The sequence below is a fragment of the Perissodus microlepis genome, chromosome 12 (genome assembly GCF_051167445.1).
Source record: "Perissodus microlepis isolate ML-2025 ecotype Zambia chromosome 12, ASM5116744v1, whole genome shotgun sequence".
Lineage (NCBI taxonomy): Eukaryota > Metazoa > Chordata > Actinopteri > Cichliformes > Cichlidae > Perissodus > Perissodus microlepis.
In genome coordinates, this window is record NC_140472.1 from 8,681,013 (window position 1) to 8,699,231 (window position 18,219).

Below are 18,219 nucleotides of genomic sequence, written 5' to 3' on the forward strand. Positions count from 1 at the left end.
TCCGTAGCCAGTTTTGTCGATGAGCTCGCCGAGGGGGTTCAGGCCTATGCAGAACAGCAGTGGGGACAGAACATCTCCTTGATAGATCCCGCAATTAATGGTGACTTGTGCTATGGGCTTGAAATTGGCCTCTAGTGTGGTATGCCACATCCCCGCTAAGTGCCTGATAAAGGTTCTAAGGGTCCTGTTGATCTTGTACAATTCTAGGCATTCCAGGATCCAGGTGAGGGGCATCTAGTCATAGGCATTCTTGTAATCAATCCAAGCAGTACACAGATTGGTCAGTCTGCTCTTGCAGTCGTGGGACAACTGCTCTGTCTACCAGTAGCTGGTGTTTTGCTCCTCTTGTATTCCTGCCTATTCCTTTCTGTGACCCACTCATGTATTGAGCCATGTGCCTATTCATCTTAGCTGCTATGATGCCTGACAGGAGCGTCCATGTGGTACTGAGGCTGTGCTGGCAGATGCTCATGGAGTGCAGTCAAGCTCCTTCAGCCAGTAGGCGTGAACCATGTCGGGGCCTGGTGCTGTCCAACTCTTCATATTGGAGACCCTTTCTTGGATGTCTGCCACTTTGATGGTTATCCTGTTCAGGGAGGTTGCTGTGGTCTGCTCCTAGATCCATTAGCCACTGAGCATTGCTGTTATGTGTTTCATCCTTCTCCCATATGCTCTTCCAGTATTGCTCAGTCTCCAGCCTTGGTGGTTGTGTTCTCATATTGTTCCTCTGCCACTGAGCAGATGGTTGGATGGTTCTGTGGAGAACAGCAGGTTTATTCTCCTGCCTTCTATCCCTCTGGTATACCTCTTCAAGCAGCTGGCCAGGCCTGTAGGTTATTGCTTGGCAGTTTCCAAGGCCTCAGGTTGCTGTACTTCTTAGGCACCTTCTTCATCGCATCTTTTTGCAGCTCCGATAGTTGGCTAACCTCCCTCCATGCTACCTTGATCTTGGCCTCTAGTCTCATCCTCATATCGGAATACTCTCATGGCACTCGAAAAGATAGTCAAAGCAATGATCAGGACACATGGACTCACCATGTTACTGGCATTGATAGAAGAAGAGTATAAGGGTTTTAACTTCTCTCTGAAGCCCCCTTTTTTTTTTTATAACTAGTAATATTTACATCACTTTTCTTGTGACCAAATGACTGAAACATTGTCAAAGTCTCATTGGAGTAACCATCTGGAAACCTGTGTGATTATGTAAATCTTTAAATGGCATTTCTAAAGGTTTAGACTTCTGCAGGAAATCCACCTTCTAACTTACATAGTAACCAGAAACTCCTTTACTCCCTACACCGGAACCTTCAATGCCATTCAAGTGGCTGTGGCATACATTAACCTGGCGTGGAATTGCATTTCTAGGGAGGTGCATGTCCAGTGGCGTAACTCATGACATAATTTACGGCATAGATTTGATGTAGAAGTACAATTCACGTGTAACAGAAACTACTTTTCATAGTTTTGTTCTCCAGTGAGGCAAAGTTTTGGGGTTTTTTCGTTGTTGTTTTTTGGTTTTTTTGCTTTGCTTTGTTTGTTTGTTTTTACAATCTTACCCAGCCCTTAGTTTTGTTATATAGTTTTCATTCATTTGTCATCTTTTATTTTCCCAAACTGTGGCTTAATGTCTTTATATTGAGCATTCACCACACTTAACACTCCTCCTGTGAGCAGAGGTCACATCATTATCAGCAGTTCTGTTGAAGGGTGAGTTAATCTACAACCCAAGGCACTAAAAAGTTTGCTTGTGCTGAAAGATTTCCGTTTCCCCATTTTGTGTGCCCACTGCAACTTAGTTAAAGAACACAGATGATCATTTCACACTGAGAACAACTAATGTCATCTGAGGGTAAAGAACAGTCCAAATGCAAAGTACTGGAAGGCACTTTGGCCTCTTTTTATCGAACCCGACTTCCTCTTCCTGACATAAGCTACTGCTGTCAATTTATAAATTCATTAGTTTGATCACATGTGACTCTGAGTTTGAGGATAGTGGCAGATATTCACTCAGCAGGGCTTGGGCATGCTTTATTTTCTCTTAGAGGCTATACAAGAACAAACTGACCTTGCATAAAGTGGTTTCTGCCTCTGTGCAGAAAAACTAAATGAAGTAGATATTCTAGAAAGAAGGTCTTGCTTTTCAATTCTAAGGAACAAATGTGGAATTCTGGCATTTAAATTGAAGTTTTAGAGAACTGAAAATAGGCGCTTTTAAGCATCTGCCTGAGATGTCGTGTCATCTATATTTGGCCAGCCAAACAGATAAATGCATCAGCAAACAAAAACAGTGACTCAGAAATGCAGGGGACATTCTTAAAAACACTCAGCATGTGTATGCAGCATGACATCACAACCAACAAAAATCTTCTGCTTCCACCCCGGCAAATGCCCCAACAGAGGCTCACAGAAGAGCACAGCGTTGAGCACTTGCTGTGGGCTACAGGCTGTCCGCCAGTTACATAATGCTGCTTCACACAGCAAAGCTCAGACTTAGTTGCTCGCTTGGATTTAGGAAACTACAACTGTGTTAAAACTAAATGCTGCCATTAAAGCCTATCAGGCTCTCGACAACCGTGCCAGACTTTCTAGACCTTTTAAAAAGTGCTCTAGAGCAATAGTTCTACAGGATTTCTGTGGGTCTTTCAAGGTCGTTTGCTGGTTGTTTTTTTTTTTTTTCCACATGTTTTTGGGTCCAGTATATTTTCAGAGGAATATTTTGTGTTAGTTAAGACCAACACTGACCTATGAATCATTCAATCATAAAAAAGGCAGCTAACCTAGGGGATGAAACAGTGCTGTATCTGCACTTGAAAAATAACTGAGCAAAGACCCAATTAAAGGGAACTTAATTACTAGCAACTTGTCACAAAAACACAATATGTTATCACTTCACAAGCTGAATCTATGAAAAATGCCAAAAATAACAGTTTGACAGACAGTTTTGCACCAACAATGCAATTCCCAAAAAAGCTATTAGCTAAAAACTGTACACAGACATTTTAGGAAGCAGCATTGTTAGTTTCCAACCTTCTAAATATCACATTATGCCAACAACACAGGAACAATATGTTGATGCATAATCACATGCCATGTTTTTGAAATCTTTATGTAGAGAAACAGACATACATAATCTACATAACAATGAATAAAATGTATAGATTAAGTTATGTAGAAGAAACCTTAACAATTTACATCTTCCTTAGCAAGGTTTCACCATTTCCCATTTCATATTTAAAAAGAAATAGATTCCAACTCAACAAGTACAGTAAAGGTTTTGGTTTGGTTATACTGACCAATTTTTTTTTTTCCAAACAGCCAAACTCTCTTATTCCTAAGGGTGTAAGTTGCTCTGTCACTCTAGTAGAGTTGGCTTGTGAGCTTTCTGCCATTGTCATAGTTGCAAATTATTCCTGCCTGGCCTTAATTAACCCACTGTCAGTCCAAAAGTTTCAGGAAATTTGTATTTTTAATTTTTTTAGGCACAAGCATTTAAGAGTTGTAGTTGAATAGCTTCATTAGCACAGAAAAATGTTCTAATACTATTTTTTTCTTCAGCTGTTCTGGGGCTAAGAGCTTAATTCTTGTGGAAACGCAGTTGTGCATTCTGTTCAGCTCCGAAGAGCAAGCAGACACTTAAAATATCAAACACTTGTTTGATATAAACAAAGTCATATAATCCGCAGTCTTAAGATGTGAAATGTTTAACTGTTTTCAGCCCATTTCCAGTCTTTATGTCAGACTATGTGAAAGAGGGCTCTTAGTGAATCTTCTGACAGAATTAAGTAGATTCTCTAAAATGTTCCAGTTTATATTCTTGCTTTGGTTGAATATGCAACGTTAATGACAGAGAGTAGGAGGAACTTTACAGGTGTGATGAGATGACTGTCGGGAGTGAAACTCATCATGTTCCGTGTCTAAAGGTAACTACGCCTCCCCAGCTTCTTGACCAGGTCAGAAATTCCTGAACTAATTCTTTGAAATCTTGGTATAATTTCTGCTGTTATCACTGTGATTTCAGTGAACATGACCACAGCACAGACTGCCTTTACTTCAGCTCATTACTTAATGGGAAAGAAACCTAAAGCAGCAGGCCAGGGGGTCTGAAAGCTGGTTAATCTGGATAAGTTACAATGCTAAGCTCCTGAATGAGGCTAGGCTAGGCCGGGATGGTAATCAGAGGCCAGGCGCAGACATCTGAGGAGGAGTGTATTTGGTGTGTCGCTGTGTGAAAGCCCAGAGCCCCAAAATAACCTTCTTGCCTCCACCTTTACCATCATTTGAAAGTGCTGTGCACGCAAAATCTCAATCAGCATGAAAAACATCCTGTAGTTGCATCACAGGACTCCACCCAGTAGGATTTAGTTCAGGTGAGTAACATGTTTCTCGGGGCATGACAAAACAAATCCTCCACACGCTGCGGACACTGACTCAAGCTTCTAAACAGCAGCTTTCCTTTTCATGGCTAGAGGCAGAAAGTACAGCCGCTATTTTTACCGCATTCCTAACCCACACACGCAGCTTCTTTTCCCAGTCTGTTCTTGTGACTGTAGAAAGGCTGTGTACAAGAGCTGTTGTGTGTTCTTTGACTGGATTTGAGAAGTAACCGGGGTGGGTAACATTTTGACATCTTCCAGGAGGCCTGCAGCAAGACAACCTGGATCAATGAGCAGAATAATGATTGCGAATGAACACCGTGTCTGAGCACAGCTGATCCCTTGAACATCTCGGCCCCATCTTTAGAGATAACAAACACTAATTCACAGCAGACAGTCTGTTCAAGCTTGGTGTGTCACAGCAGTTTTGGAGCTAAAGTTAAGACTCCTTTAAAATGCTGTAGCCAATTTGCAGGTACATTACAAATCAGAGGTCTGCCTTTGTCCTGATAACCCACTGTATACAAAATGTGTACAGCTGGTCTACATAATAAAAATACCTGAAAGGGTTCATGGAGGCTCAAAGTAAATCTCAGTAGCCTCATAAAGAGGATTTGTTTCAGAGTTTAGATCACAGTGACACAATTAGAGTCTTAGATAGTGCTTCTCTACTCAACCTCAGCAATCAAAACGTCTTACAACATGTCTTATTCACCCATTTACACCAGTTCATACAAGCACTTTTTTCTGTCCAACATTCACAGTCTGATGGATGTGTCAGAGGGCAATTTGCAATATCTTGGCCAAGGATATTTGGCATGCAGGCAGGGATCAAACCAGCAACAATTCTGATTACCTTCTGATTAGTAGATATCCTGGTCTACCTCCTGAGCTACAGTCACCCTGTCTTCGACAAACTGGTGGTTAAATGCAGTCACTCTGTCGTTAACTCACATGCAAATCAGTGCTGTCGCTAAGCCCTTTATGCAAAACATGTTCAAATTCAAGTTAAGCCAGTGACTGAGCCAGTGTTAAAGGAAAGCCCGAATGATGTCTTCGTTTTATTGATTTTACTGGTAAGTACTGACCAGTCGTAATATTTCTCTTATCCAAAATGGGTGAAACCTTTTTTTTCCCTCCAGAATTCAAACAAAAGCTTGAGGTCATTTTCAGGTGTAATCATGTCCTAAAATTTATTAGCATTAGTCCCAAATTGGCTTCCATGGTGTCAGAATTCATTTTTTGAGCAATAGTTCTCCAGTCTTTCTGAAGGTTGTTCTCAGGTTTTTCTTTGAACACTGAACATCAGTGGGAACAGGTCTTCTGGAATAATGAATCCAAATTTTACATTTTTGAAGTAGGACAGAGGTACAGCAGTGAGTGTTTGCAGCCATTTTTAAAACATGCTGGAGGCTCTGTCGTGGCTGCATTTCAGGCTGTAGCATTGGGAGTGGGAGAAAAACCCATTTGATTTTGATGCACCATGGAACACAATCTAGGAAAAATCTGAACAGTAACAGATTAATTTTTCATCATGACAATGATCCCACACACACCACCAATGCAGTAAAGGGATACCTGGATAGAAAAAACACACAATGAAACACTATCAGTCATCGACTGGCCTCGCCAGAGTCTAAATCTAAACATTAGAAACATTAGTAGGGGCGATCGTGGCTCAAGAGTTGGGCGTTCGTCTTGTAATCGGAAGGTTGCCGGTTCGAGCCCCGGCTCCGACAGTCTCGGTCGTTGTGTCCTTGGGCAAGACATTTCACCCGTTGCCTACTGGTGGTGGTCAGAGGGCCCGGTGGTGCCAGTGTCCGGCAGCCTTGCCTCTGTCAGGGCGGCTGTCATCACCAGTGTGTGAATGTGTGTGTGGGTAGGTGGATGATTGTGTATAGTGTAAAGCGCTTTGGGGTCCTTAGGACCAAGTAAAGCGCTATACAAATACAGACCATTTACCATTATTGAAGCAGTGTGGGAATATCTTGACAGAGAATGGAACAAAAGGAAGCCAACATCCAAAACAGGCTCTGGAATGACCTCCAAGAACCCAGAAAAAATATTTTACTTAACTACTAAGAGATTAAAAGACAGCTTTCCTACAACAGTCTAGACTAAGCACCCTAAGAAGGGCTAACTGATGGCACGACCATAGCTGGTGTGGCCATCAGGCAAACAGGGCATTAGCTCGGTGGGCCGATGATTTTTTTTTTCTTTTGTAAGGGTATAAAAAATGAAAGGTGGTGGATTGGCCAGATGCTGGCCGGTGTGTAAAAATAACTCAGTTGTTTGGTGGTGGCTATGGCGGAGCTTCCACAGGGAAAAGGGAGGCAGGAGGAGCAGAGACCCAAGGCAGCACCGGTCCGAGTGTCAGGGGAACTGAACTTCAGGTAAGAAGTTATGACCTGCAGTCTATCTGGGTCAGATATAAATCAAGTTTAAGTGTAGTTTATTTTCGTTGTGCTGACTTTTTACAGTCAGTTACAATAACTTGTACTGTGTACTAGCTAGCATGATGGAGTTTTCATCAGCATTGTTGTAGCGAACTTTATTTTATTCATAAGGTTAGTTAGTAGAGTCGCCAACCGTCCCGTAAAACGGACGGAGTCGTCCCGCATTCAGAGAAAATATTACGAGTTTCGTATTGAGCTGAAAAGGAACAGTTTGTACCGTACTTCAGCTAGAATGGAAAAAGACATAAAGCTGGAGTTATTCTGTCATTACGCTGCACAGCTGCCTCTTCTCTCCTCTCTCTCCTGTTGCTACTTCAATCATGAAACTGATCAATGATCAGCTGATCGGCTTTTCTCTCTTCTTTGTTTATCGCCCACTTTGCGCCAGAAAGAGGAAACCGCCGGATGTCGCGCTAAACAACAACACCACGTTTAAGCTTGATAAGCTGTTGTTAGAATTTATTTAATATTAATTTCTAGTATCAGCTGATGTTTGCTGGAGCCACAGCTGTAAAAGCTGCTGGTCATGATATCGGTTTGGTTATCTGGTGAGAGGGAAACGTGAAGATGAAACCAGGAGATGTCCTTACTGAATCATTAGAGCTGAACAGGTGATGGAGAAACAGGTTTACCTTTTAGGTGACATGAATGAGTTGAATGGAAGTTATGAACTGTTCTGAGAGACAAATAACACCAAGTAGCTAACAGCTGGTAACTGTGCAGGAGTCTAGCAAAGTTTTGCCAGGGGGCCAGGTAGGGCATTAACAGGGAAAGGGGGGCACAAAGAAATACTTTCTTATTCTCATTTAAAATGTCTGGCTGTTATTAAATAATTATCTGAAGCTTACAACCAAAGTTTTTATCTGACGTAAAATGAATAGAAATCATACATATACCAACAAGACAGTGTACATCACTGTCACAACAGCGTTTGTTTTCATTCAAAGGCTTTATGGCTTTAATACCTGGTGGGCTGGTCTCTAGTCAAAATGCCCGGGCCGATTTTTTTGTCCCAGTCCAGCCCTGGGCGCGACACGCAGTGAATTAATCTGAGAAGGCGCATTAAAAAATAAATGGCCAGGCCAGCGGTGCACATCGCAAATTAGCTCGCATAGACACATTAGTTGTGCCGCTTCTTAATGACGGTATCTTAACTAACAACCCCAACTACCAGATTCAACTTGTAATTGGTAAAAAATAACTTAGCCTACTGGTGAGAGGGATGTTGTTAGCTTTCCACATTCCGACACTTCAAAAGCTTCAGGAGCTGTCCGCTCAGTGCAGCATCAGCACCACGGAAATACATGGATACATCCGTAGAATCGAGACAGAATTCACAATGCGTTTTTGGGGCTTTCAGGTGTATGGACCAATGTTTTCTTTTCTGATCAAACCAGAAATCTTTAATGAGCAGCTGGATTTGTCTCGCATTAACTGGCTGAGTTAATGCCAGTTAATGCAACATCGAAGCAGCTGGAATCCATAGCTGTGCGTGTTCATGGAGCTTGCATTTTCACCTGCTGGACATCACTACCTGACAAGTTTAACTGTCTTCAGAACATTGCAGAGGCCTTATTGACAGTATTTGGTTCTACATATCTGTGTGAGCAGATTTTCTCTCACATGACTGTCCTCAGGTAGCTGTCTGAATGCTGGACACTCGGAGACCTGTGTCTCTGAGTGGGAGACCAGAGATCACATTAACATGTGTATCCCTGTATTAACAAACATGCCATATTGGCCCAGTTTATTTTACTTATCATTGTTGTGAGGAGACCATAAATAGCATTTGTGTTAGGATGCCTGGGTCGTTGACCCAGAGGTTTGAGTTTATTATATTATTTATCTTTTCTAGTCTTTGGTTTCTTTGTTAGAGTTCTTTCTTATGGTTTATGTCTCTGTGTAATCCTTAGTTGCTGTCTCCCCTGTCTGCTATTTCCCCTGCTATGTCCAGTCAGTGTCTGTCTGCCCTGGACCCACGTCTCTGTTCCCTCTGTTGTAGTGCCTGCCTGTGAGTCTGTGTCTCTAAGTTCAGTCTGTGTTATGTTTCCTGTTTTACTTTGAAGGTCCATGTCTTATGTTAATATATCTGGTTTCGCTTCCCCTTGTCTCGTTAGGCCTGATTTGCCCCAGCTGTGTTTCCATCCTGTTACCCATTCCCTGATTGCTCCCTCTGTGTATTTAAGCCCTGTGTTTCTCTGTGTCTGTGTCATGATCGACCCTCATTTATGCTGTGTGTTCCGTCTGCCTGCTTATGTAAGTTTATTTGGATTTTTGTTACGTTTTGCCATCCAGCATTAAAAGCTGACTTTTGAAATACACTTTTGCCTGCCGTGAGTCTGCACTTTGGGTCCTATTCCTACCTGCACACAGCCTTTCATGACAATTTGTATTTTCTGTTGTATAGTTCATTTGTTGTTATGGAGTTCTTGTTATGGATAAAAAGTGTCTTTTTTTTTTGTTTTTTGTTTTTTGTTTTTTTTGTTTCAAACTAGCTGATAACTATTTGCTGATAGCTGCCAACATCTGCAAACAAATATAATTCTATAAAGTGGTTCTATATAGTGTGTAACTGTTAATATAGAGCGTTATTAAATTTATTGCTAATGCAATCATATGGCACACTGGCTTCTGAGGAAATTTTAGATGGCACTCATCAGAAAGGTTGCCTACCCCTGGTCTAGACTTTCACACTTTACCTTATACACTGTATTTTCATTTATGTTTGCACGTTTTAACTGATCACTGCACCCATTTCCCAATTTTCCAGGACAATACAAAGAAAAAGAAAAAAGGCTCACCCTACTTATCAAAATACAAAGTCATGCCAATGATCAAGTGGACCGGCCCATACAATCTGAGCACTTAAAGAGCTTTCTACTACAATCTTCCTGCCATCCACATTCATACAATGCTTTCATTCTATGTCTTATAAGCACTTCATCCAAGAAGGACACACTCGCACTCTGATGGACACATAGGGGCAACTTCACTTTGAAACACGCTGGAAGATCCAGACACTGACCGTGGGTTAACAGTAGGTCAACCAACCACTGTACCTTCTGATCAACAGCCGCTTCTGCCCTTACCTGAAAGTCTAGGCTGTGATTATGTATACAGGAAAAAAAAATAATTAACTTGCTTATCTGGCTCTGCATTTTTATGCCAAATCCACCAGAGTAGTTGCCTGTTTATACACACAACAGTCAAGAAACCATGTTTAACACCAAAACAGCTTCAGAATTGACTCTCTCTGTTTTGTCCTTCACCAGTTAACAAAATACCCAACTTTACCTGATAAATACTAGCAATGTGGTTCTGGGCAATGTAAACATCTATTTCTGCTGGTCACTGTTGGAGCAAGCAGTAAGGCTGAACTAAAACAACAAGCTGAAAAATGTTAAAATACAGCCCCCCTTTCATTCTATACAGCGATACAGTTGACATGCCCATTTTATACCACAGTTAGTCAGAAAAGCAGTAAATATGTAAACAAAGCTTATCTGATTTACTAGTGAGACACAGCACAGAAATGAGTCGTGTCTCTTCAGTTGTGTTGACAAAACAAACAAACTGACTTTTTTGCCAGAGGCTGCCCTTGCGGGGAAACTGAAAAAGCAGCCTTACCTGTCACAGAGGTGGTTCACTGCACCGTATGAGTCGCAGGAACAGGGCTGGCAGCCACTGGTGCCATTTGTGAAGTAATCCTCCTCGCAGTCCTCACACTGCAGACCAGTGTAGCCCTTCACACACGAACACTGACCGGTGCTCTTGTCACAGTCGTCGGGATGTGAAATCCCCTCAAAGTCACTGCTGCAGTTACAAAGGATCTCTGAGTGAGTGGTGGCTGGGGTGTGACAAAAAAACAGGAAAGACAAAAAAAATGTAAATAATGCATGAAGGACAACAGTAGTGAAAGCAGGTCAGTACTGACCACACTAAACAAAATGATGAACATTGTGTTTATTTCACAAATATTATTTCACAATAAAACATTTTAAATGCGACAAGCAGTCACTTATGTGTAATGTGCAAAACAGGGATTTTAAAACCTTTTTGTTGTGACCCTTAAAGATGAAAATACATATGTTTCCTTCAAAATCATAAACCATTCAACTTTTCATCTATAATTTTTTTTTACCCTGGTTTCACCCTGCTTGTTCAACACTTTCTCCTTTTCACTCCCTGTTTGCTTAGGTCTAGCAACAAACTACTTTGTTGGGATTAGGTAAAAAAAAACAAAAAACATTGCGGTTTGGGTTAAAATACATCCTTTCACAATGTTAACCATATCTTACACAGCAAACCTCTCCCATCGGCAACAAGCGTCTTTGCCATTTCCTTGGATACCACAGTTATGTGTCCCACAACTGTGACAACCGCTAGCAGATTATACAGTCCCGATCAAAAGTTTAAAGCGCTTGAAAAATGGCAACAACAACAAAAAAAATATCATATTTTGTACGGTTGGATCTTAACAAGGTTCTAACAAGCTTGGAACCAAGCTTTAACATGGAACAAGGAGAAATGGGAGTGAGACAAAACATTTGTTTGAGCATGCAATTTATTAAAAACAACACTTAAAGTGAAACGTTTTGCATTTGGAAGTCACTAAAGTTACACCACACCCTCTCCATGACCCTAGATAGGTCACCAGTGACTTGAGCCCTACCCCAGGAAGAACCTTCAACAAACTCTGAGTGTAAAAGTAAACTCTGAGTTGATTAACTCTAATCTGTAACTGAGTTCCCTGTTCGAGACCAGCTGATCAGAGCAAGTCAATTCAGAGCATGTTCATGCGCACATTCAGCTGCACATGCATGAATGTGGAAAGGACAATCTGCATCCGGTGGCCTAAGAGAAATGAACACATGTCAGTACTGACTATGATATTTACCTGAAATCACAGCAAGGAAGAGGGGTAATTATAATCAGCTTGAGATACTATGTCATCTTCATAATAAGTATGAATGTTTAATAAAAATTTAAAAAAAATAGATACAAAAAAATAAATGTCTGCTGGCATCATTTACCCAACTTGAAGTGTCATTAGATGAAGCTGGAACCCTAATTTAGATTTGATTTGTAAATCTAATTATTCAAACTGTAGGAGTCAGAAACGGAAGATTAAAATATGAAGAAACAGATCAGACAGTTTACTGATAGACCTGCTGTTAATTACCCAGAGAGCAAAAGATCATTTTGTTTTTTCAATATTTATTCAGTAAAAATTGAATCTACTGGAGTACTATAACAACCTCACTTTTTTTTTTAAAATACATTTTTTTTATTTTCCCCACTGCTGAATAAAAACCCCTTTAATGAGATTTACAGAAAAACTCTGCTTTTATGTTCCCTTGTTAACCTGATCTAACAGCAGCTTCCCTTACAAATGATGGCTCTCTTACAGTCATAACAGAGATGCTGTACGTTACTTTCCGTGGAGCTTGCATTGAATAAAGACTTGGAAAAGTACTATCAGTAAAGCTAAACATGATTTTACTTCAATACTTCAATACAGTCTTGGGGGATCAGCCATTTTAAATAAGGAGCACAGATTGTGCCAGGGAGTAAGCCATTATGAATGGATCTAATCAGAGGAGCTAGGAAATGATGAGAACCAAAGATCCGGGCCCGACTCAGTCAGAATCCGTGATCCATATCCATTTTGGATGTCAATGTGAGGACGCCACTTGCACTTGGCCTAACCCATGCAGGTGTTTGTAAAAACCCACTGAGACATGTTCAGACTGAATTTCAGACCATGTACCTTTCAAAATGTTGTTTGACATCATTTCATGACTGAATGTCAATCTGTGAACAAATTTTAACACGGAATGTCAGAACGGACTTTAAAAACTCATTTAGTTGTATTATAGAGTCTTATCTCAAAGATCCCAGCTGTGACAGGCATTTTTCTATGACTGTTACCATTTACTATATGACAAGTGATTCATCATTGATCAGTCTTCTCTGTCTAAAGACCCTTTTCTTTAAATAGTGATTGCTACAGTAAGGCTCAATAGATGTTTGCAGTGGACAAAAACAGGCTGTCACTCTGATAGCTCCATTACTGCCTACAGAGTCAGAGTTAGCAGGATGGAGACTAAAATTTTATTCCGAGTAGATAATAACTCTGTCCTTATATACTGACAACTGAGTGAATGTCATAGCACTCATGTTAATTAAAAAAAATAGCACACTAACATCTAAGTGTTTGTAAAATGAATTATGCTTTGATAGCAACTTTATGAATGAGGAAATGTGGCATCACACAGGTGGATCTGGTGCAGCAAGAGGGGAAGAGTGAGGAAGAAATTGAGACTTTGAAGTTTACAGAGTCTGTTACCATGGTGACTGATTCAGTTTTTCCTGGAACAGAAAACCCAGAATTTCACTCATCTCAGTTCAAACATTTGACCTAATGTTTTAAGCCTTTTTATAGCTGATCATGCTGTCACTGTCATTGCAGCATTCCACAGCTAATGGAATCGGCGTGATGCACTGTGTTTGTAAAGAGTGAAGTCTTTATGCTAGCATTTGTCATAAACCAGTTTAGCCCAACATTACACAGACACCTGCCTTACACATTTACTGAATCTGGAAACTTTGGAACTGGTAGTGGAAGAGAAATTTAATTTGAAAATGGACCAAATGTGAGCATGCCCAGAAATGAAGACACTAGGTGCTGCCCTGGCTTCCACCATCGTTCACTTTAAGCTGCACAATCGAACCACAGTCCACTAATATCATCTGTGTCTAGGAGCTGCCCACTGTGTTGTGCTAAAGAAGTGCACAAAGTTACCCTTTGCTCATCCAGATTTTTCAAATGAAACCTTGTCTTTCTTTGGCTGGTTTCTGTTTTGTTGAAAGCACAATTCACTTATGCTTCAAAAAAACAAAAAACAAGATTCTCATCTCATGGAGACTCTAGACAGTCTAGAGATAAGTGTGCAACTGTGCTGCATATGGAGGATGTAATGATAGACATGTGGATGAACCCACAGAGTGCCAATCTATTATTCATCTGATCTCAGACTAGGTGTGGCAACTGAAGGCTCGACTGTGTGTCTCCATTCTGTGCTCAGCAGTGAGACAAAGAAAACAGACAAATAAGAGAGCAGAACAGCATGTTTTTATATGTGGTGTGCACACAATACCTCAACTAACATTAAGAGAGGAAAGGACAGCTAAATTTTAATGCATTCCCGCTCCGGCGTCCTACTCAGATTATACTCGTCTGCCACTGCTGCTTGGAGTTTTATGTAACTAATAAAGGCCTGTGGTTACGCAAGCTTGTTGAATATACAGTCTGGGCCTTTGCTACAGCAATGTCCGCAGAGGAACTGTCAGTTCTGATCACGCCTGAAAATGTGTGCGATCCAGTGAATGCATCACCCCTAACACACGCACAAAGTTCATTCTTAAAACCCAGCTTCCGCTAGGTGTGAGATGATTCTGTGAGGCCACGGCAGCAAGTTTGATTTAGATTGCACTGGAACTGCGTGCAGCGAGGAAGAGAAGGTGAGGAGGAACCGAAGCAAGAGTTCATCTTTCTCCTATTTAACTTGCTGTAAAGGGTTGTGACAGCATGGCTGCTGGTATTCAGGAACAGACAGTGGCAGACTGCTCGCCATGAAAAAAGAACAAGAAAAACAAAACAACTGCCTCCTGTCCTGCCTAATTTAGAGCTTGCTATGGTGAAAACAATCATTGTGCTTTGAGATTTGTTTGGAGAGTCAAAACACATTATCTTCCATGAAGCACTGGGAGACTTTGCAAAGTAAAGCTGTGGAAAAACACCACATGGTATTGGTCTATGGGGCCTCTGCCCTGGAAGAGAATCTACTGAGGTAGCCGAGCAAGGCGTTTATCCCGAATGATGTGATGATGTCGTGTGAGTGGCCTTCACGCTACAAGAATAGAGAGTGTCGGGGGTTTTGAAGTTACAAATCTAAACAAGGCCAGCTGAAGTTTCCATTTATGACCTGACACGTGGCCATGTGTTTCATTTTGACCTCACGGTTCACGTAACAAAGTGGATCAAATGACTTAAAAGGAGAAATGACTAAATGCCTCACTAACATGAAAAAGGATCCAGGAAGAAGTTTGGTAAATATGCTGCATTTTGACTGAACTTTAAAGTGGATCTATTGCTAACACTTCCTGGACTCTAGTAGAGTATATTTGCATGAATCGCAGTTCAAAAATCTTTATTTATCTGCTCACGTGCAGAACCTGTTTTTCCTCTTTGGGCTAACTTTTTTTTCTTATTGGCTGTCAATTATGAACAGAAGGTCTGAACAGCAGGTGGGTGGGGCTTCTGTGATCCCAGCCAAAGTTCAACATTTTAACTTTGTTGCTCACTCATTTATTTCTAGCTCCATACTTCAATCCTTGAACTCTACTAGAGCAAGAAAACCATTCTTAGTTAACATATACTAGGCCCTGGCTCACCTCCTCAGTTCGCCTTTTGAATGAGACAAAGCTGTTTGTTTCATTCTGCTTTAACCCATCTTACTAGCGACTGTCTGTTCACTTTTGTGCTCATAGCGAGAGCTGTGGCTGGTGACCATATTAGGGATATTACCTCTATATAACCAAGAGCACAAAAAACAGCCTGAAACTCAGTGTTTAGAGCTGTAGCCTGAGCTTTTAGCTGACAGGGATTACTTGTAGGTACATTAACCTCATTATTTGAACAATCATTCCTTTTTAATGTGAGCATCCACCATTGTGACAGTGTGCATATGACAGAAAATAAGGTAAACCAATTCAAAAGCTTATTTTGTCCAACCAGAATGCTTATGGCCCAAACAGACTTACATATTTATTACTTACATATTATGAAAAGAAAAATAAACTCGAAAAATGTTTTTTCGATTACGTTTAATCAGTATCAATAGAATTTTTTTCTTGTTTATGTGCCATGTTATAGACTTATAGACACTCACAGCTAACTATAACAGTAAAACTACTTACAGGTGAAATGGATAATGCTGATGTGGATGTTACTTTGTAAAGGGCCACTCGCGTAAACACTGTTGCAGACCAAGCAGACCCCCATGCCTCCACCCCCTGTTGAAAAAGCACTTCCTGATGGCGGCAGCCTCTTGGCTTGAGGAACAAGACAAAGACTCCAGGGTGTTTATGTGGCCTCTAAGCTCCCACAGGATCCCCTGCTAACATGCAGGTACCTGACAACACAGATGAACACCTTGAGGGATTCCATTTCCATAACATAACAGGTCAGAGCTGGGGAATATTGTGCTTGTTGTGTTCATTTCTGGAATACAGTTGTGATCCAGCACCAAGAAATAACCTCTGAGCATCCACCAGGTCAACGGTGATCCACTTGGCGGCAGAGTTAGTTTGTATTTTAGATATATGCCACTTTCATAAACTAAAACATGTTGCCTCTCAAATTAGGCCTCTTATGTATATTTTAGCATAACGCTACTTCTGTTATAAGGTTAAGCCAAAATCAAACTCGAAACAGTCAAAATGGAAGATGTTCTTTAACAATGTTCCACTGAACATTTGAACATCTTTAATGGCCCATCTACCAGGAGTTCAACCAGAACCCAAGCTTTACTTCTTTCCTCCCAAACCAGTCAAATCTGGAGATTTCTCAATAGCCATTTATGGCTGCAGCACACCACAACCAGCTTTCTTAAATCGCCACCATCACTAGGATGAATGCTGACAGTCAGGTAGGACACAGTGAGGAGAACAAAGGGGTCACTGTGAAAAAACATGACTAGATTGGACCCCCTGGTGTGGGGAAGCCAATATCATTCAAATACAGTAGCCTGAATTTTACACTTAGGTTCAGGAGGTGTGCAACTGTGTGTGTACGTGTTGGTGTGTGTAGTGCACTATAAAGCTACAAGCAGAACACAGTGTGGCCCGGGGAGATAGGGGATGAAGCTTTTACAGACAAAAAGGGAATAGACAGTGTTGAACAAGAACACATAAAAACCATTTTTATGTGGTTACAACAGGATAAGGGCAAAAGAAAGCCAAAGTACGAAGACACACCATCTGCTGAAGGTGAATTTTGGACATTTGTGTGGTATTTGTGGCAGACTGGAGAACAACACCATGGATGCTGAGATGTGTGTGAGGTGTGAGAGGAGGAGGAGGAGGGGGCAGACTCCCCCACTGTCATTGCTCATTCATGGCTTGGCCTGCCTAGCCATTTTGCTTGGATGGCCTTGTTCTTAATATGCCAAGCAAACAACAATGGAGAAGATGAAGCAGCTATATGAGCAGCGTATTCCCTGTCAGCTGCAAACATGGCTGCTCTGACTATACAGAATCAAGGCTTGGATGAATTATCTGTGAATTGGAGAAACTGAGTGAACAACAACAGGATTACACACCCCCTCAAGCCCCCCACACCCAACCCCAACAATGTAATATATGTCACACTCGTCCTAAAATAATAATAATTAAAAATGAAACCCTATGTTAGAACGGAGCTGTGCAGGGGAAGCATCTAGGCGCTTGCTTATTTTCAAAGGGGCACACTATGCACTCTGAGGCGTCTGCCCATTGTTGCAATCTGGTTAATTCGGTGGATGCGTCAAACCCACGGAGCCACCATCCGAGCCTACTGATGTGACTGCGCAACACAAACGTTAAATCTGCAAAGGTTCCTGCTTCACAGGACTCACCCTGGCTGCTCTCCACTGAGGTAACAGATGTGCCGATATTATCCGCAGCCCAGGCATCGTTGGCCGTGCGCTGGGAAACCATGGACACCAAGGTCTGCAGCATTTTCTCCGGAGTGAAGAGGGATGTTCGCGCGTCGGCGGACCGCTTGCGCACGCCGGTTAGCCTGGAAAACGGTGTTGTTTGTTTTTTAGTGTATGGGATTATTCCAACATCAGGGGCGTGAATTGTGCTGGTGGGGGTGGGTGTCGGGTCCGTGGTTGGCGTTTTGGAGATGGCCGTGGTGGTGGTGGAAGGGTCGGCTGAAACAATAGTCGGCAACGGTGCGAGTCCGGCTGAAGGCGAGAGAGTGAACCAGCTCTCTGGTAAACTGCGAAGCATGTCGTTGCGGAAGGTATCCCAGGCATCGGAGGCTGAGCCGCTTTTCCCGGAGATAGACGACGCATCGTAGGTACTGATGCGGGGCGCAGCTTCAGAAAACCCACTATATACATACAAAATAAATAGTAAAAGCACAGATATGTACATCATTAAGGACGTTAACGTCATGTTCAGCCTCAGCTCTCCATGTAAGCCCCAGTAATGGTCTTCCTCAGACCGTTCCCTGAATGGACGTGTACTCCAGCATTGATGTCTCCGGCGGCGTACACTGCTGTTTGTTGCCCTATGAACCACCGTCAACACTTCACCTGCGCTGCAACCTAGCGCGAGCT

General features: G+C 41.8%; 1 protein-coding gene across 1 annotated transcript in view; it reads right to left on the bottom strand.

The window, feature by feature from the left end:
- Window positions 1–18,219, bottom strand: part of LOC146375770 (multiple epidermal growth factor-like domains protein 9) — a 44,007-nt gene extending 25,788 nt beyond the window's left edge. Inside the window, exons 1-2 of the mRNA XM_084945288.1 lie at window positions 17,509–18,219; window positions 10,457–10,676 (exon numbers count right to left, since the gene is read on the bottom strand). Coding sequence (XP_084801414.1) covers window positions 10,457–10,676; window positions 17,509–18,055 — 767 coding nt within the window. The 5' untranslated portion in view covers window positions 18,056–18,219. The remainder of the gene's footprint in view (window positions 1–10,456; window positions 10,677–17,508) is intronic.